General features: G+C 37.3%; 1 protein-coding gene across 6 annotated transcripts in view; it reads right to left on the reverse strand.

Moving 5' to 3' along the window:
- Positions 1-21674, reverse strand: part of ADAM32 (ADAM metallopeptidase domain 32) — a 190222-nt gene that overhangs the window by 36526 nt on the left and 132022 nt on the right. For all 6 annotated transcript variants that reach the window (XR_006707992.1, XR_006707993.1, XR_006707994.1 and 3 more), the window contains 3 exons: positions 10606-10711; positions 8608-8791; positions 5847-5930 (listed from right to left, as the gene is read on the reverse strand). Coding sequence is in view for 3 of the 6 variants with exons in the window: in XM_045459841.1 (XP_045315797.1) it covers positions 5847-5930; positions 8608-8791; positions 10606-10711 (374 nt within the window). In the remaining 3 variants the exon portion in view is untranslated. The remainder of the gene's footprint in view (positions 1-5846; positions 5931-8607; positions 8792-10605; positions 10712-21674) is intronic.

Below are 21674 nucleotides of genomic sequence, written 5' to 3' on the forward strand. Positions count from 1 at the left end.
ATTAGTCAGTGGGCTGGGAAGAGTGGCACTTCTCTGGAACCAGGGTGCATGGAGTGGGATCCTTTCAGACATCAAGGTTTGAATCCCAGTCAAGCACCTAGGAAGTTCAGGAGACTGTGGAGTGGAACAAAACCAGCCTGCTCCTGCCCACGTGGCACTGTGAGGATGATCTGAACAGATTGGTTTGGGACCCCTGGTCCAGGGAGGAGAGACTGGGGTGTCACCATTTTTCTCCCATCACCAACAAAGCAGGGTTTCAGGGAACAGACAGTGGGCGCACAGTGGAGGCAGGACCTGCCTACACCAAACCATGCCTCTCTGTTCCTGGTAACTATGTATCTAACAGAGCAGGATTGACACTGACCAAACCAGACAGTCCCTCCTCCAGACCAGGGCAGGCACTGGTTCCAAGGCACCATCAAATATCAAGTATCAAGTGGTTTTACATTCTCTGATTTGGTTCTTGGTCAATTCTTATTTGTGTGTGTGTGTGTGTGTGTGTGTGTGTGTGTGTGTGTGTGTGTTCTTGCTTTTATTCCTCTTATTTCTTCCATTCTGTAGTCTGATTGTTCTGGATGTTGGTTTGTTTAAGCAGACATTTTGAATCTATTCCTTTTATACCTCTTCTGTATCTCCTTATTTATGTTCCTCTTTCTCTCTATGGACTAAGCCCTATAGTTTCTCTGATTCTCTGCCTGGTCAATTTTTTGTTTGTTTTCCTTTGCCCCACCTCAGTAATTTCTCTCTTTCTATGGGACAAGGCCTCTTCCACCACCACCACCCTTTTAAAAAAAAATTTTTCCGGGGATACTTCAACAAATCAAAGCACATGTGGTGGAAGGACAAAACCACCACTACAAGTAGGGAGATAAAGCAACCAGAGTCTCAACAACAGACAGCATGAAACACACTCCAAAAACACCTCCTGAAGGGCCAGACCCTGGACAGCATTATGACCCCTTTTTAATACAGTAGTGCTTACAGGAGCAGGACTCATAGCAAACTATTAAAACATAAAAGGAACAGAAAACTAGTCAATATTATGAAACAGAAGAATTCTCCTCAAAAGAAATTCCAGGAAGAAGTGACAGCTAGAGAATTGCTCAAAACAGATATAAACAAAATAACTGAGCAAAAATTTAGAATAATAGTCATAAGATTAATTGCTGGGCTTGAAAAAGCATAGAAGACAGCAGAGAATCTATTACTGCAGAGATCAAGGAACTAAGAAATGGTCATGACAAATTAAGAAATGCTGTGAATGAGCTACAAAATAAACTAGATGCAGTGATAGCAAGGATAGAGGAGGGAGAGGGGAGATTAAGTGAAATACAAGATAAAATTATGGAAAATGATGCTGAGAAAAAGATAAGAAAATACTAGACCATGAGGGGAGAATTGGAGAACTAAGTGATTCAATGAAACATAATATCTGTATCATAGGAGCTCCAGAAGAAGAAAAGAGAGAGAGGGGGGCAGAAGGTTTACTGGAAGAAATTATAGCTGAGAACTTCCTTAATCTGGGAAAGAAAATGGACATCCAAATCCAGAAGGCACAGAAAACGCCCTTCCGATTTAACAAGAATAGATCTTCTCCATGGAATATCATAGTGAAACCAGCAAATTACAAAGATAAAGAGAGAATTCTGAAAGCAGCTAGGGACAAATGGGCCTTAATTTACAAGGGTAGACACATCAGGGTACTAGCAGACCTATCCACAGAAACTTGGCAGGCCAGAAGGGAGTGGCAGGAAATATTCAATGTGCTGAATAGGAAAACCATGCGGCCAAGAATCCTTTATCCAGAAAGGCTGTCATTCAGAATAGAAGGAGAAATAAATACTTTCCCAGACAAACAAAAACTGAAGGAGTTCATGACCACTAAACCAGTCCTGCAAGAGATCCTAAGGGGGGCTTTGTGAGTAGAATGCTGCACAGACTACAAAGGACCAGAGACATCACCACAAGCATGAAACTGAAACATAACACAATGACACCAAATCCATATCTTTCAATAATAACACTGAATGTAAACAGACTAAATGCTCCAATCAAAAGACATATGTTATCAGAATAGATTTAAAAACAAGATCCATTTATGCTGTCTACAAGAGACCCATTTTAGACCTGAGGACACTTTTCGATTGAAAGTGAGGATGGAAACCATCTATCATGCTACTGGAAGTCAAAAGAAAGCTGGAGTAGCCATACTAATATCAGACAAACTAGATTTTAAACTAAAGGCTGTAACAAGAGATGAAGAAGGGCATTATATCATAATTACAGGGTCTATCCATCAAGAAGAGCTAACAATTGTAAATGTTTATACTCCCAACTTGAAAGAACCCAAATACATAAATCAATTAATCACAAACATAAGCAATCTTATTGATAGGAATGCCGTAATTGCAGGTGACTTTAATACTCCACTTACAGAAATGGAAAGATCATCTGGGAAAAAAATCAATAAAGAAACAATGGCCTTGAATGATACACTGGACCAGATGGACTTGACAGATATATTCAGAATCTTTCATCCAAAAGCAGCAGAATACACATTCTTTTTGCATGCACATGGAACATTCTCCAAAATAGAATCATGCACTTGGTCACAAAACAGCCCTCAATAAATATAAAAGAGATAAGATCATATGTTGTTCTGATCACAATGTCATGAAACTTGAAATCAATAAGAGAAAATTTGGAAAGCCTCCAAATGCATGGAGGTTAAAGAACATCCTACTAAAGAAAGAATGACTCAACCAGGCAATTAAAGAAGAAATTAAAAAATATATGGAAGCAAATGAAAATGAAAACAGGACAGTCCAAACCCTTTGGGATGCAGGAAAGGCAGTCCTAAGAGGAAAGTACACTGTAGTCCAGGCTTATCTCAAGAAACAAGAAAAATCCCAAATACAAAATCTAACAGGACACCTAAAGGAACTAGAAGAACAGCAAAGAAACCCCAAAGCCAGCAGAAGAAGAGAAATAATAAATATTAGAGCAGAAATAAACAATATAAAATCCCCAAAAAATAGAATATATCAATGAATCTTAGAGCTGGTTTTTGAAAAAATAAAATTGATAAACCCTTAGCCAGACTCCTCAAAAAGAGAGGACCGAAATAGATAAAATCATGAATGAAAGAGGACAGATCACAACCAACATCATAGAAATACAAACAATTTCATAGAATATTATAAAAGTTATATTCCAACAAACTGGACAACATGGAGGAAATGGACAAATTCCTAGACACCCACACACTAACAAAACTCAGAGGGGAAGAAACAGAAAATTTGAACAGGCCCATAACCAGCAAAGAAATTGAATCAGTTTTCAAAAATCTCCCAGCAAATAAGACTCCTGGGCCAGATGGCTTCCCAGGGGAATTCTACCAGACATTTAAAGCAGAGTTAATACCTATCCTTGACAGCTTGAGAGCTGTCCCAAAAAGTAGAAATGGAAGGAAAGCTTCCAGACTCATTCTATCAAGCTAGCATCACCTTGATTCCCAAACCAGACAGAGAACCCCCTAAAAAGGAGAATTACAGGCCAATATTCCTGATGAACATGGATGCAAAAATTCTCAACAAGACACTAACAAATCGAATTCAACAGTATATCCAAAGAATTATTCAACACAATAAAGTGGCATTCATTCCTGGGATACAGGGCTGGTTCAATATTCACAAATCAATCAGTGTGATACATCACATTAAGAGAAGAAAGGATAAGAACCATATGATCCTGTCAATAGATGCAGAAAAAGCATTTGACAAAATATAGCATCCTTTCTTAATAAAAATCCTCAAGAAGCTGGGATAGGAGGAACATACCTTAACATCATAAAAGCCAAATATGAAAAGTCCACAGCTAATATCATCCTCAAGGGAGAAAAACTGAGAGCTTACCCCCTGAGATCAGGAATCAGCAGGAATGTCCACTCTCACCACTGTTGTTTAATATAGTATTGGGAGTCCTAGCCTCTACAATCAGGCAACAAAATGAAATAAAAGGCATCCAAATTGGCAAAGAAGTCAAACTTTCACTTTTCACAGATGACATGATACTCTACATGGAAATCCCGAAAGACTCCACCAAGAAGCTGCTAGAACTGATACATGACTTCAGCAAAGTCGCAGGACACAAAATCAATGTACACACATCAGTTGCATTTATATACACCAATAATGTAGCAACAGAAGAGAAATCAAGAAATTGATACCATTTATAACTGCACCAAGAAGCATAAAATGCCTAGGAATAAACCTAACCAAAGTTGTAAAAGATCTGTATGCTGAAAACTATGGAAAACTTATAAAGGAAATTGAAGAATACACAAAGAAATGGAAAAACATTCCATACTCATGGATTGGAAAAACAAATACTGTTAAAATGCCAATACTACCCAAAGCAATTTACACATTCAATGCAATCCCAATCAAAATTGCACCAACATTCTTCTCAAAGCTAGAGCAAACAATCCTAAAATTTGCATGGAACCACAAAAGACCCTGAATAGCCAAATTGGGATCTCATCAAGATAAAAAACTTCTGCACAGTGAAGGAAACAATCAGCAAAACTAAAAAGCAACCGATGGAATGGGAGAAGATATGTGCAAATGACATATCAGATAAAGGGTTAGTATCCAAAATCTATAAAGAACTTATCAAACTCAACACCCAATAACCAAATAATCTAGTGAAGAAATGGGCAAAAGACACTAATAGGCACTTTTCCAAAGAAGGCATCCAGTTGGCAAACAGACACATGAAAAGATGCTCAGCATCACTCATCGGCAAGGAAATACAAATCAAAACCACAATGAGGTACCACCTCACATCTGTCAGAATGACTAACATTAACAACTCAGGAAACAACAGATGTTGGCAAGGATGCAGAGAACGAGGATCTCTTTTGTTCGCAAAAGCACTGGGAAAGCAAACTTGTGCAGTCACTCTGGAAAACAGTATGGAGGTTCCTCAAAAAATTAAAAATAGAACTACCCCACGAGCCAGAAATTGCACTACTAGGTATTTATCCAATGGATATAGGTGTGCTGTTTTGAAGGGGCACTTACACCCAATGTTTATAGCAGCATTATCGACAATAGCCAAAGTATGGAAAAAGCCCATATGTCCATCGATAGATGAATGGATAAAGAAGAAGTGGTGTATGTATACAATGGTGTATGTATACTCAGCAATCAAAAAGAATGAAATCTTGTCATTTGCAACTATGTGGATGGAACTGGACGGTATTATGCTAAGTGAAATTAGTCAATCAGAGATAGACAAATATCATATGACTTAACTCACATGTGAAATTTAAGATACAAAACAGGTGAACATAAGGGAAAGGAAGCAAAAATAATATAAAAATAGTGAGGGGGACAAAACAAGACTCTTAAATATAGAGAACAAACAGAGGCTTGCTGGAAGGGTTTTGGGAGGGGGGATGGGCTAAGGGCATTAAGGAATATACTCCTGAAATCATTGTTGCACTATATGCTAACTTGGATGTAAATTTAAAAATTAGTTAATTAAGGGGCGCCTGGGTGGCGCAGTCGGTTAAACGTCCGACTTCAGCCAGGTCACGATCTCGCGGTCCGTGAGTTCGAGCCCCGCGTCGGGCTCTGGGCTGATGGCTCAGAGCCTGGAGCCTGTTTCCGATTCTGTGTCTCCCTCTCTCTCTGCCCCTCCCCCGTTCATGCTCTGTCTGTCTCTGTCCCAAAAATAAATAAACGTTGAAAAAAAAAATTAAAAAAAAAATTAGTTAATTAATTTTTTTAAAAGTGTCCAAATAGATGTAATTTGGGGAAACAAATTTTGTGCTTACTTACTCCATGTCCTTTGCACTTTTTTGAACAGACAGATGATTCAGACTTAATTATTCTTGATTCTACACATTCACCATTTACACAGATCTAAAAAAAGAAAAAAATATCTTTTTTCCATGTTAAAGGAGTCCAGCTGCCTTGACATAAAAGTCAGTAATTTTATACCATAAGACCATAAGTGTTCAATGCAATAAATTTCCATCTAAGTATTGCTTTTGCTGTAACCTGCAAATTTTTATGTTGTGTTTTCATTTTCATTTAGTTCAAAATATTTTTCAAATTGTCTTAAAATTTCTCCTTTAGCACATTTAAAAATGTGTTGTTTAATCTCCAAGTATTTTGCAATTTTTCAGATAAATCTAATGTAAATTATGGACTGGGTGATAATGATGTGTCAATGCAAGCTCATCAATTGTATCAAATGTACTACTCTAGTGGGGGATGTTGATAATAGTCTTATGCTTATGTGAGAGCAAGGGAGTATATGGGAACTCTGTACCTTCCTTTCAGTTTTGCTGTGGGCCTAAAACTGCTCTAAAAATTCGTTTTAGGGGAGTCTGGGTAGCTTAGGCTGTTGAGTGTCTGACTTCAACTAAGGGCATGATCTCGTGGTTTGTGGGTTCGAGTCCACATCAGGCTCACTGCTGCCAGTGCAGAGCCCTCTTCAGATCCTCTGTCTCCCTCTCTCTCTCTGCCCTTCCCCCACTCATGTTCTCTTTCTCTCTCTCTCTCTCTCTCTCTCTCTCTCTCTCTCCCCTCTCTCTCAAAAATAAATAAGCATTTATTTTTAAAAATTAGCTAAAAAAATAATTCAGTGTAGGGAAGTGAGAGATACAAATAAGACCCAAAAAAAATCATGTTCACATAACCACTTATAATACCCTGAAATCTAACAAAACTATTCCTAAGAGCACAGTTAAAACAATATGCTGTATTTGTCGTATATATCAAAAGTTTGCATCGAAAGAAAATCAATTCAATATAATCAGGACATATAGTAAATTTTCCTCAAATATGAATTATTATTAGAATTCTCTAATAAAGTTGATAGGAATTTTTATTAAAATATGCTATTCAGGGGCACCTGGGTGGCGCCGTCGGTTAAGCGTCCGACTTCAGCCAGGTCACGATCTCACGGTCCGTGAGTTCGAGCCCCGCGTCGGGCTCTGGGCTGATGGCTCAGAGCCTGGAGCCTGTTTCCGATTCTGTGTCTCCCTCTCTCTCTGCCCCTCCCCCATTCATGCTCTGTCTCTCTCTGTCCCAAAAATAAATAAACGTTGAAAAAAAAAATTAAAATATGCTATACATATCTAAATTATATTATGGAATGTATGAAATATCCAGATATAATCCTTCTAAGTTTAAAGTGTACTAATCAGAAGATTAAGGATACATTACCAACTCCAGTATTTACAGCAACATCAACTACTCTAAGATACAGTTTTCTTATGAGTACAAATCATACTTTTTCTAAAGCATTGAGATTTGTTTTGAAGTTAAAGTGGGATATAGTATGTGAAAATGATTTCCTTTTAAACGTTAAAGCACAGTACAACTCTTCAAAAAAATAGTTTTAGGGGTATCTGGGTGGCTCACTCAGTTGAGTGTCTGACTTAAAAAAAATAGCCTCACAAAACACTTTCTAAATGCAAACAAACTAACAATTCTTTTAAGCCTTCACCGTGTTGAGTTTTCTCATTAGTTCTTGGCCTTGATGGTGTGTCTAAAACTCCCGTTGAGTGTAGTATCTATTGCATGCCTGCCTCAGTTGAAACTGAGATGAAGAGTCCTGTTATATTAGGATGCTACTGACAAAAAAAAAATTGCCAAGAAGGTTTCATCATATGTGATTTATAATATCATTAAAAACTATCTGGTAAAATGTGTTTGCATACATTAACACTGAGAAGAACTGTCCATGTTATAAAATGGATTCTATTCTTACTAAATTATCGACTGAATAATATCAAATCATTTGTTGATTATGTTTCATTTTTTAGTTGTTTTGGCTCCAAGGCCAAAATATAGCTACTGAGCTCCTTGGTATATACATCCTTTAAGGAGGCATTTAAGGCCTACACTAGATTATCATTCCTCATAAGCAAAGATCTGGCCAGGAATTAAATGAAATGTTCAAGTAAGTTTATTCCTCCTATGTTTTCTCCAGATTTGGGTTAGCCTCAAACATAGTTAATTATAATAATCAATAATAATAGCCAATCTACATTTAGCTCTATGTGCCAGGAATCTCATTTAATCTTTGCAATAACACCATAGAGTAAATGCTATTACTATCACCACTTTACATCCAGTTGTGGCATCTCAGACTGGTTAGGTTACTTGCAGATTGTCAAAAAATAAGAAGTTTTGAAGATTTGATTCTAAGAAGCCTGATCTAAGTGGTGCTCTTATCTACTGGGCTACAAAGAGACATATATTACTAAGGGGGATTTCTTCTTTCTTCTCTAAGAAGAAAAGTGAATTTCTATGCAACGGAGTACTTAACATAGTCACAAGATAGCTCCCCTCACACTCCAGTTCCAAAACACTTGGGAGTTTCCTTGGTCACAATACTGAAATTCTGAAGAAGATCAAACATTCCTATTGCCCTCTTAATATCTGGAGACAAAATGAAGCTTATTCATTTTCTCCTTATCCAAATATTTAAAGTTACATAGAAATAAACTCAAATTTGATACTTAAATGAAAATATTAAAGAAATTAATAAAACTAGATTTTAAAAAATAGATTTTAAATCATTTACCCTCCCTTCATCACAATGAGAACCATTGGAGACTTTCATTGGATCTTGATTTGCATTAGGCAATCTGTAGTCTATGGTTATACATAAATTATTTCGTACAAAAGCATAAATCACAGCACCATTTTCTTTGCGAAAAGGAATTCGTGTAGGGTAAGTACAAATTAGTCTCCCACATTGAAGATTCCTGCAAACACAGTAAAATTATATGATTATTACACATTAGGTATTTGTTAGGAATTTGTTAGAAATGCTTCAGATTTTCTTTCTTTGACAAAACAAAACCAAATACAGCTCTCCATTTATGGCAAATGTAACTAGGGAAAATGTAACATTTTAACACTAACATTTAAAGTAAATACTCCAGAGATGCCTGGGTGGCTCAGTTGGCTGAGTGTCTGACTTTGGCTCAGGTCATGATCTCACAGTTCATGAGTTCAAATCCTGTGTTGTGCTCTGTGCTGACAGCCTGGAGCCTGCTTTGAGTTCTGTGTCTCCCTCTCTCTCTGTCCCTCCCCAATGCACACTCTTTCTCTCTCTCTCTCTCCCTCTCTCTTTCTCTCTCAAAAATGAATAAATATTTTAAAAATTAAAAAGAAAATCACTCTGCAAGCTTATCTTTCAATGCTGCTAATGAAAGGTCTTTTATTCACTGTGAAGAATTATATACTTACTGTCAAATAATCAATTCACTCAAGTATCTCATATCCCTCTGTAGAGGGACAGAGTGATAAGTTGTTACTCTTAACCTCAAGGACCTTACAGTTTAATACTAAATGTAATACAAATCCCATTAAAAGTGCCATAATAAATTAATTCTCACAGAGATTTAAGATGAGGACCCATTCTAACTTAGCAATTAGGAGAAACTTCATAGAGAAGATGATTCATAAATCTAAGTAAAGTTTACAAATTAGTAGAATTTCAATAGCCAGAGTAAGGTATTTCTATTTTTTTTTAACATTTATTTATTTTTGAGAGAGAGAGAGAGAGAGAGAGAGAGAGAGAAAGTGAAAGTGGGGGAGGGGCAGAGAGAGAGGGAGACACAGAATCCAAAGCAGGCTCCAGGTTCTGAGCTGTCAGCACAGAGCCCAGTGCGGGGCTTGAACTCATGAACCGTGAGTTCATGTCCTGAGCTGAAGTCAGACGCTTAACCAATTGAGCCACCCAGGCACCCCAGAGTAAGGTATTTCCAAACAAAATTAACAGCATAACCAACCAAGGAAACAAAACTATGTGGTGTGTTTACCAGTGTACAAATTCAGGAAGTACAAGAGCCATGTATGCTTGCTAATGAGTATCTAGTTCAGTGTCCAGCACATAGCAGATTCTTTTAAAATGTACATTTTTTTAATGTTTATTTGTTTTTGAGAGAGAGAGACAGAGTGTAAGTGGGGGAGGGACAGAGAGAGAGGGAGACACAGAATCCAAAGCAGGCTCCAGGCTCTCAGATGTCATCACAGAGCCTGGCATAGGGCTCAGGCTCACCAACCATGAGATTATGACCTGAGCCAAAGTCTGACACTTAAGCGACTGAGCCACCCAGTCACCCCACACAGTAGGTTCTTAATAAATGTTTAAAACAAATTAATGACCAAAATATCAAAAATCTTGCTTTTCAAATGCAGAGGAAATTTAATTTCATTTTATGGACACTGGGCAGTGTCTTCAGCTTGGGCAAACAATCAAGTGAGTGAGGATAGAATTTTAAAAAGAAAAATGAGCAGGTTCAAAGAAGAAAAGTGAAATGGATATTATTACTTTCAATCTTGGATTGAATTTAGAAGTCTAATGATCACCCACATACAGATGTTTAAAATTAGATAGAAATTTAGCCTATAACACAAGAAAGATGTCAGGGCTACAGATTTTGATTTAAAATTCACTCCCTTACGCATGTGATACTTTAAACCACTGGAATGAATGAAATATAGAGAGAAAAACTAAAAACAAAATCTTATAGAACATAAGAAAAGTATCTTTAATATTCCCATGGCATACCTCCATGAACAGGATTGAAATTTGCCTCTTATTTTACCACAGTTCCCAAACCTATCAGCGTGAGACTGTATTTCTTCATAGCAGGCAAATGGTGCATTTTTTGAACCTGTCAGAGTTAGAAATATATTTGGATAAAAACTCACTTCTTCATCTTAGTTCATTCTCTCTTATATTATATATTTACTTTGCCTTCTAATATTAGCATCTAATTCAAAAGTTTTCCTAGTGAGATTGTTTAATAAAAGAGAATTAAAGTGAAAAGTAGTGCTCATAATTATTTCCCCTTTTGTTTCATTTTTCAATTATTTGCATCACAAAAGATATCATGAGGAGAAAGGAGAGTTACAGAAGTGTAAACCATGAGAGTGCTCTATGAAAAAGGCAATAGAGAGATAATGCTAGAAAACGATACTCATTTTCCTAGTTTGTGAGTAGGAACACATAAAAAGCCAGGTCTATTACAAAATCTCATTGAAGAAACCTAATTGTACTTTCAGAAAGTCTAAAATGAAAGTAGCAAAGCTGCCAACCTATTACCTACCTTTTCCCTTCATTACTGTATTTAAATCTTAACAATTTAAAACAACACCCATTTATATTACACAAGTGAGGTCTCTCTCTGCTCAAGAGTCTCATAAGGCTAAATAATGTTACTGGCTGGGGCTGCAGTCTCATCAGAGGCTGAAGTCCTCTTCTGAGCTCATTGGTTGTTGGTAGAATTCAGGGTTTTTTTTTTTTTGTAGCCATAGCTTCATTTGCTTACCATCTGGCAGGGGTTGCTCTTGGCTCCTAGAACTCCCCTCACATCCTAGTCACATGGCCCTCTCACAACGTGACAGTTTGTTTCTTCCAAGCCAGCAAGAGAATCTCTCTGACATCTCCCATCTTTTAAAGGGCTCACATGATTAGGTCAGGCTCACTCAGAATGATCTTCCTTTTTGCTTAACTCAAAGTTCATTAATTATGGACCTTAATTACATCTTCAAAATTCCTTCATCTTTACTATTAACTATAATCACAGGATTGACATTCCATCACATATTCACTGGTTCTACCCCAACTCAAAAGAAGGGGATTAATCCAAGGCCTGAACGCTAGCAGAGTCTTGAATTTGCATGAAATCACAAAAGACCCTAAATCACAAAGCAGTCCTGAAAAAGAATAGCAAAGCTGGAGGCATCACATTTCTGGACTTTGATTTATATTACAAAGCTGTAGTTACCAAAACAGTATGGGCCTGGCAAATATAAGTTTAAAAAAAAGGCACATAGATCAATGGAACAGAATATAGAACCCAAAAATGAACCCACAATTGTATGGTCAATTAATAATCAAGAAAGAAAGAAAGAATATCCAATGGAAAAAAGACAGTTTCCTCAGCAAATGGTGTTGGGAAAACTGGACAGCAACATGCAGATGAATGAAATTAGACCACTTACTTACACCATACACAAAAGTAAATTCAAAATGGATTAAAGACCTAAATGTTGACAATGGCCATAGCAACTTCTTTCTAGATATGTCTCCTGAGGGAAAGGAAACAATGCAAGAATAAACTATTGGGGCTACATCAAAATAAAGTGTCTGCACAGTGAAGGAAACAATCAACAAAACTAAAAGGCAACTTACGGAACAGAAGAAGATATTTGCAAATGGCATATCTGACAATGGGTTAGTATCCAAAATCTACAAAGAACTTATCAAACTCAACAACCAAAAAACAAATAATCCAGTTAAGAAATGGGAAGAAGACTTGAAGAGACATTTTTTGCAAAGAGGACATCCAGATAGCTAACAGACACATGAAAAGATGTTCAACATCAATCATCAGGGAAATACAAACCAAAACCGTGATGAGATACCACCTCACACCTGTCATAATGGCTAAAAATAACAACAGGAAATAACAGGTATTGTTGAGATGTGGAGAAAGAGGAACCCTCTTGCACTGTTGTTGGGAACACAAACTGGTGGACTCACCGTGGAAAACAGTATGAAGGTTTCTCAAAAAGTTAAAAATAGAAGTACTTTATGATTCAGCAATTGCAATAGGTATTTAACCAAGGAATACAAAAATACTATTTTGAAAGGATACAAGCACCCTGATGGTTATAACAGTATTATCTACACTAGCCAAATTATGAAAACAGCCCAAGTGTCCATCAATTGATGAATGGATACAGTAGTGTATATATATATACATATATACATACACACACACACACACACACACATATATATATATATATATATATATATATATATATATATATACACACACACAATGGAATATTACTCAGCCATAAAAAAAGAATGAAATCTTGTCATTTTCAATGATGTGGATGAAACTAGAGAATATTATGCTAAGTGAAATAAGTCAGTGAATGACAAATACCATATGATTTCACTCATATGCAGAATTTAAGAAAGAAAACAAATGAGCAAAGGGGAAAAGGAGAGAGGCAGGCAAACCAAGAAACAGACTATTAACTATGGAGAACAAACTGATGGTTACCAGAGGACAGGCAGTTAGGGAGTGTGTGGGTTAAATAGGTGATAGGTGATAAGGAGTACACTTGTTGAGATGAGCACTGGGTGTTGTACAGAATTGTTGAATCACTATATTGGAATTATACATCAGGAAGTCCATTCCCTGAACTACTATTACCCTGTATGTTAACTAGAATTTAAATTAAAACTTTAAGAAAAAAAATTCTTCCTAGCACAGTTACCTTCTCTAAAATGAAGCTTGCTAAGCCCAGCTGCCTCATCTATAAAAGTAAACAGTATCTACCTCAATAGATTGTTATGAGAATTAATTAACATGATGTTTATTTAGCCACTGTGAATTCCCATCTAATCCTTTTCCATTTTCTTTCAGGATCAAGAGGATTTCTCTTGTTTACCTGCTCCTTTCATTAACTACATCTTCCCCAACATTCTTTTTCTTTCTTTACCATTTCCTAATTCTCTTTTCACCAGTTTTAAACATTGGTCCATCAAAGGTGATTGTATAGTACCATTAGGACAGACAATGTTATTTCTAAGTATTCACAATGTCTAATCAGTTCACTTGTAAATCTGAAATGCCAGGTCAAGAATGCCAATTCAGGACTTGTTAAACACCAAGATATTACCCAGGACAAGTCAGAAATTGGATAATTCAATCCAGTTTGGAGATATAATATAAAAATTATGTTTAGTCACAGAATACAGACAGTTCCCGACTCACATTTCAACTTAACATTTTTTTTTTAATTTATGATGGTGAAAAAGCAATATGCATTCAGTAGAATCTGTACTTCAGAATTTAAATTTTAATCTTTTCCTGGGCTAAGTGGTATGATACTCACTTGTGATGCTGGGCAGCAGCAGCAAGCCATAATTCCAAGTCAGCCTCATGATCATAAGCATAAACAACCAATATACGTACAACCATTCTGTATGCATATAACCATTCTGTTTTTCACTTTTCGTATAGTATCCAAAAAATTACATGAGATATTCAATACTTTGTTACAAAATAAGCTTTGTGTTAGATGATTTTGCCCTATTGTAGGCTAGTGTAAGGGTTCTTTCTGAGCACCTTTAAGGTAGGCTCATCATAGCCTAGGCTCTGATGTTCAGTAGGTTAAGTGTATTAAATTTATGGTTTATCAAGATGTAACCCCAGGGGCGCCTGGGTGGCACAGTCAGTTAAGCGTCCGACTTCAGCCAGGTCACGATCTCGCGGTCCGTGAGTTCGAGCCCCGCGTCGGGCTCTGGGCTGATGGCTCAGAGCCTGGAGCCTGCTTCCGATTCTGTGTCTCCCTCTCTCTCTGCCCCTCCCCCGTTCATGCTCTGTCTTTCTCTGTCCCAAAAATAAATAAACGTTGAAAAAAAAAATTAAAAAAAAAAAAAGATGTAACCCCATCATAAGTTGAGAAAGATCTGTAGTCAAATGAATTCTCTTAACACTAATGTTCTTCAACTAGCCTATTTTTTATTAGTCCATCTTTTGTGAAGATACCAATGAGCTTTATATTAATTTCTCTCCTGAATACCATCTTTCATTAGTGTTAGAGACTTTCTCTCAGACCAGTCTGTGTTTTCCAGAGTAATATGGAAACACTAAAAGGGCAACACTTTGCAAATGTGAAGTCACATGTCAAAATGTTACCTCATATCCAGTATAGCAACCAAATCTACTAAAAGAATCTGTCCTTCCATAGTCCAAATAGTGTATTTAGATTGCCTATACACTATTATAAAATGCTATGGGATACAATTAAATAGTAAATACACTGGCATAGATATTTGTGCATGGCTGGTACTAGGGCAATAGATATAAGTATTGGAAAATTATTGCAAAAAATTTAGGCAATCCTCATATATAGCATTGAGCATTAGGAAGATTTAGGCTATACTCCTTGACTGCTATTAGAGACTACTGGCTTACGTTTCCAGTTAGATGGAATAAAAGGCTACCTCCTCTCAACTAGAATAAAGGGAGCCAATGAAATGTTAGCTAAAATTTTAGCTTTCATAACCTGACATGTAACTCAACTTCATCTTCGTTTCAACATACTCTGATTTACCCCTAGACTTCCTTATTTCAGTTTTTAGGACCATTAGTCAACCAGATGTTCAGGCCAAAATAAGAATCTTCCTTGATTTCTTTTTTCCCCTTACTGCCTGCCTCTACCACCTAATCCAAGTCTTACTGACACTATCTCCTAAATATAGCCAGAGTATGATCACTTCTTACCTTCTCACTGGCTACAACTCTAGTTGAGCTATCATCAATTCTCTTCTAATATTCTACAACAGCCTTCTAAGTGATTCCCTGCTTCTGTTTTTCCACTCCCTAAAATAGTGCATTCTCCATACCATAAATCAGTCATTAAAAAATAAATAAAAATCGTATATTAGTCTCGTACTTAAATATCTAGGAGGGCTTCATACTACCCCAAGGATAAAATCCAATTTTCTTGCCATGGTCTTTACTCAGTTTGGTTTACTACACTTCAGCAACACTGCTCTTCTTTTTATGTCTATTGCCTGATCCCATCACTGGACTATAACCTCCATCTGGACTATAACCTCCAATATACATCTTTTTTTTTTTGTCTTGTCCATCACTGGGTTTCCAGTGCTAGAAGGGTAGTGCCATACCCAATTAAAGTGTTAGATAAATATTTATTCAATGAATGAAAAAATCAACACCTTGGATAACTATATCCCATAATCGTTCTTCCTTATGGAGTTTGACATCCCAAATCAAGACCTCCAATACAAACCATACCTACTCTCTTTGAAGCAATACATATTTTTTTGAAAGTTTATTTATTTATTTTGACAGAAAGAGAGCTTGAAAAGGGGAAGGGCAGAGAGATAGGAAGAGAGAGAATCCCAAGCAGGTTCCACGTTATAAGTGCAGAGCCCAATGTGGGGCTTGATCCCATGAACTGTCGGATCATAACCTGAGCCGAAACCGAGAGTCAGACGCTCAACCAACTGAGCCACCCAGGTGCCCCAAAGCAATAGAGATGTTCAAAGATTAATGTTTGAAACAAACTTTTTAGTAATCTCTTCTAAATTATATTTCCAATGTCACCTCACTAATTTCATTATATTTTCTGTTTTGTGGTCCCCTAACTATTTTTATTAAAAGAGGCCATATCAATGCTACATTTTTCAAAGAATTTGCAGATAGAACCAATTTAAACTTTCCACAAATGATGAGAGGAGAGAGTAGAAATCTTTTCTTCATGGCTTCTAAGACAGTCTTAAGAGCAATTTAAGATAAATAAGTCTCACTCATAGAATCTGAAGCCCCTTGACCTACAATTCTTTTCCACCTTTAATAAACTATAGAGTACTGCTGTACACCAACTGAAATGATGGAAAAATTGCCACTTCTAACAAGTCCAGAAAATCCATAAAAATTATGAGACAAGAACAGGCAGATTAAATATTATTTATTATACTGGCATTAAAGGAAGAAATATAAGTAGTTTATCTCCCTTCCTCTTGTTTTCATATATGATTACACTCCAGCTTCATTTCTCCATTTCTTTGAGGCCCACCTTTCTCCACATGGTCAAAAGCATAGCTGTCAAAAACTCTAGAGCTTTACATATGATATTTTTGAGTACTTAGAGGGAAAATTCTCTTGTTCAATGGCCCAAAATTCCAGAGAAGAGACTCAGGACTTCCCAATCTCCCTTAACATGAGTCAGATGCTCACCTTAACACAGATCAACTGTAGCAAGGTTGGAGAGTACTGCAATTGGACCATATCTGGTTAGGTACCCACTACAGTATAAACAAATATGAATAAATGTATTATTAGACCATACTATATTAATAGGATATTTTCCACAGTAGTCATGTGAATATTGGACAGCTCCTAGAAAATGGTACTAAGAAAATCCTACCTGAGATCTCTACAGGAAGGGATGAAGCTAGGAGTTTACTGTGAAATCTTGCTTATTATCATCAATAAAACAGTTGATGATATTCAAATCCATACTGATCTCTGCCTTCTGTATATAAACTTCAGCACTCCAGACAAACATGACTAGTACAAAGAGTATCATGCTACCATAACTTATAATGACTAATGCTGAGCTAAAGAGAGAGGAAAGACAGCATAGAAACTGGCATTTCCTCCCAATATCCATTCCTTCTTTTTTCCACTAGTGACAGAAGTTTCTTATTAATAGCAGGGCAACAGACACCAAGCTAAAGAAAACATTTCTCAGACTCTCTTGCAACCAGATGTGGTTATGTGACTAGATTCTGGCCAGAGGAAAAGCAGTAGATATTATATATCCAAAACATCAAGTTAATATCAGTAAGTAGAAGCTAAGTACACTCTCATTTCCTCTTTCCTTGATTCCATGGACTGGTATGAAGATTTTGTGCTGGGAAACCACCTTCTACCAGAGACACAAGGGATTGCTAAGCAAGAATAAAGACCACAAGTTCCTGGAAAATGTGGTTACAGCAAAGTTGCTGAAATGCCTCTGATAACATGCCTACCTCTAGAATACTATATGAGATAAATAAAAGCTCTTTGAACCACTATATATGTATAATAACAATTTACTTTATTTTTTAACCAATGAAGGGGATTGCCACTGTGGTAAGCCAAAAATTTTAGGAATGGGTGTCTCATACCACACCAGATGCCACAGTTCACTAATAACAAGAATATAATACTGACCCATACAAAGTTCCAAACTGAGCCAGGGTTCAGAGGACCAGTGGGAGATCACGTAGCCAGCTCAACCTATGTAAATATATTTTGGGAATTGGTGAATTTGGAATACTGAATTAAATGAGATCACTATTAACATAAGCGATCCTACAAATACTTTATAAGCAATCCATTACCATTCATGAGATCACACACACTAAGCTCAACTGAATAACCACTTTGAATACCTGCAACTTCCATTATATAATTCTTGAAACTTCCTAATGATATTCTCACTTTTATAGACTCTACAATAGCACAATTTGTTTCTAAGATACTCCATTTTACCTCAGATAAATGCACAAGTACTATCTTCCAATAGCCACCATTCCTATATTCCTTGTATCTATCATAACAACACATTTACCACTTACAAAGAACTTTTCTAGGGGCCAAAGACAGTGGGGTATCATCTATACTGAAAATGTGTGATAGATTTTGAGTCTGGGAGTTTGGGACCAAATGGTAATGAAATGAGTGGGCTCCCTCTGGATACTAACATTCACAGAATAATTTATGGTAAGGAATTTCTGAGGCCTTGATTTCTCTTATTAAGATAATCCTATACATTTTACCAAGAAATGAACTAGAAGATCTACTAAGCTAAGGATACACATTTACTTCTCTTCCACTTAAAAAATTCTACTGATGAGAGGAGTTAAGATGGTGGAGGAGTAGGGGGACACTAAGCTTGGCTCGTCCCTTGAACACTGTTAAATACATATCAAATCATTCTGAAAAACCTATGAAATTGATCAGAGGGCTTAAAGAACAAACTGCACATCTACAGGTAGAAAAATGGCCTTATGGAAGGTAGGAGCTATAGAGAATTAATTTTGGGGAGAAAAGGACTGCAGGTGCCACAGAGGGAAGGAAATCATGAACATGAGAGAGTAGAGAGAGAAAGAGAGACAAAGAGTGAAAGCACATGCAGGGGACTACACAAGAAAAACTCTTCCCTAAAACCATTGAAGATGAGAAAGGAGAGGGACTGACCACAGCAAGCTTTAATAAGCAGTGGAGAACAAAGTCTTAAGTTTTAGAAGTCCATGCAATGCCAGGGCCGTGCCTGGTGGGCTTAACGGTACCCAGTACTCGGAGGGCAAGGAGGCCAGAGACTGGCAAATGGGATGCATGGTCTGAGGATCCCGTGGGTCACAAAGAGAAAAACAGTTCCCTTTCTGGGAATGCATTTTGGAGTGGTGGCACAGCCTCTCTGGGGACAAAAGAACTGGTGGACCCAAAATGCTGCAATGTTCACTAGCATACGAACAAAGACACCAATTTAGGGCAAAAAACTTTGGTACCAGGTGTTTGCTGTGTTCTACCATAAATTCCAAACCACTGTGCAGTCCAGTGACCATTTTCTGGGATGAACTGGAGGCAGCCACAGCGTGGCAAAACACTCCCCAGTGTATCAGTGCAGGACCACATCATGCAGATCCCTAAAATTTGGAGGTTTGAAATCCAGCCATGCCCCTGAGACAAAACACAGGAATACTATGCTGCCTAGCAGCCAGACACCTCAAACACAGAGACTTAATGAAGTCAGGGATTTGATGGAAGCTGGGGGAAAAAGAGATGTGAATGTTTGCTCTTCTGTGAGAGATTCCTGAAGAGAGCAGAGTAGCACCATTTCCTCCCACCCATAAGCACTGACCCACTTCACTGAGCAACACAACACCATCCAGTGGAGGCTGGAGCTGCTTACACCAAGCCACACCCAACTGAGCCCTGAAGGTGCATCTCCACTAGGGCAAGTCCACCTGACAGTGTAGCAGGCACCTCTCCCAGAACACCAGCATAAACCAAGTCTACTGATTATAGAGTAATGCAGAGCATCAGATCTAGGGGAAATAGGATCTATCCTCTTACTTTGGATCTAACTTCTTTTAACAAGAAGACCAACATACACCTAGCTAAAACTTGACAAACAGTGGACAAAGCACAAACACTTCCACTGCAGGCAAGGAGAAAGTCTGCAGAGGACTGATATGAGGGAAGGAGAAGCCAAAACACAATAGCAGAGTGTACACTCTGAAACACCTCCTGAAGTACCAGGCTCAAGGCAGTAAAGGCCCTTTTTATTTATTTCTTTATTTATTTATCTACCTATCTATCTATCTATCTTTTCCTAATAAAGACATTACTATCAGGAGGAGGAATATAAGTGGCTTTTCTAAAAATCACACACACACACACACACACACACACACACACACACACAAAACAGTGACTTAGACAAAATGACAATATGTAGGAATTCACCCCCAAATAAAGAGTAGGAAGAAGAAGTAATGGCCAGGGAGTTAACCAATACAGATATAAAATGCCTGAACCAGAAATTAAAACAACAATTACAAGGATAATAGATGGGCTTGAGAAAAGCATAGAAGACGTTAGAGAATCCCTTACTGCCGGGATAAAAGAACTAAAAACTAGTCAGGCTGAAATTTAAAAAATTCTCTGAGATACAGGGTTGACTGGACACAATGACAACTAGGATGGGTGAATCAGAGCTATGAATCAGTGATAGAGAAGATAAAATTATGGAAAATAATGAAGCTGAAAAGAGGGAAAGAAAAATAATGGATCATGAATAGAGACTAAGGGAATTCAGTGACTCTGTAAAGCATGATAACATTTGTATCATAAGAGTCCCAGAAGAAGGAGAGAGGGGAAAAAGGTGCATAAATTTATTGAGCAAACTAGAGCAGAAAACTTCCCTAATCTGGAGGATACAAATATCCAAATTCAGGAGACACAGAGAATTCCCATCAAAATAAAAAAAAAGTAGGCCAACATCAAGACATACTATAGTTAAATTTGCAAGATACAAAGATAAGGAAAGAATCCTGAAAACAACAAGGGAAAAGAAATCCCTAACCTATAAGAGAAGACAAATCAGGTCAGCAGCAGATCTCTCCACAGAAACTTGGCAGCCAGAGGGACTGTGATGACATATTCAACATGCTGAATGGGATAAATATGCATCCAAGAATATCCAGCAAGATCATCATTCAGAATAGGAGAGATAAAAAGCTTCGCAGACAAACAAAAACTAAAGGAGTTCATGACCACTAAACTAGCCCTGCAAGAAATGTTAAAGGAGACTCTTGAGTAGGGGGAAAGGACCAAAAGCAACAAAGACTAGAAAGGTACAGAGAACATCACCAGAAACACCAACTTTATAGGTAACACAAAGGCACTAAATTCATACCTATCAATTATCACTCTGAATGTAAATGGACAAACTGATCCAATCAAAAGACATAGGGTAACTGAATGGGTTAGAAAACAAGACCCATCTATACATTGCCTACAAGAGACTCATTTTAGACCTAGAGTCACCTGAAGATTGAAAGTGAGGGGATGGAGAACCCTCTATCATGCTACTGGACATCAAAAGGGGACTTTAACACCCCACTTACAACAATGGATATATTATCTAAGCAGGAAATCAACAAGGAAACAATGGCTTTGAAAGACACACTGGAACAGATGGACTTAACAGATATATTCAGAACATTTCATCCTAAAGCAGCAGAATAGACATTCTTTTTAAATATACATGAGACATTCTCCAGAGGAGATCACATACTGAGTCACAAATCAGGCCTCAACAAGCACAGAAAGTTTTTGATCATGACATGCATATTGTCAGATCACAATGTTATGAAACATGAAGTCAACCACAAGGAAAAAAAGCCCTTAAATACATGGAGGTTAAGGAACATTCACCTAAATAATGAATAGATTAACAAGGAAATTAAAGAAGAAATTTAAAAAATGCATGAAAGCAAATGGAAATGAAAACACAACACTC

Source organism: Leopardus geoffroyi, chromosome B1 (assembly GCF_018350155.1).
Source record: "Leopardus geoffroyi isolate Oge1 chromosome B1, O.geoffroyi_Oge1_pat1.0, whole genome shotgun sequence".
NCBI lineage: Eukaryota > Metazoa > Chordata > Mammalia > Carnivora > Felidae > Leopardus > Leopardus geoffroyi.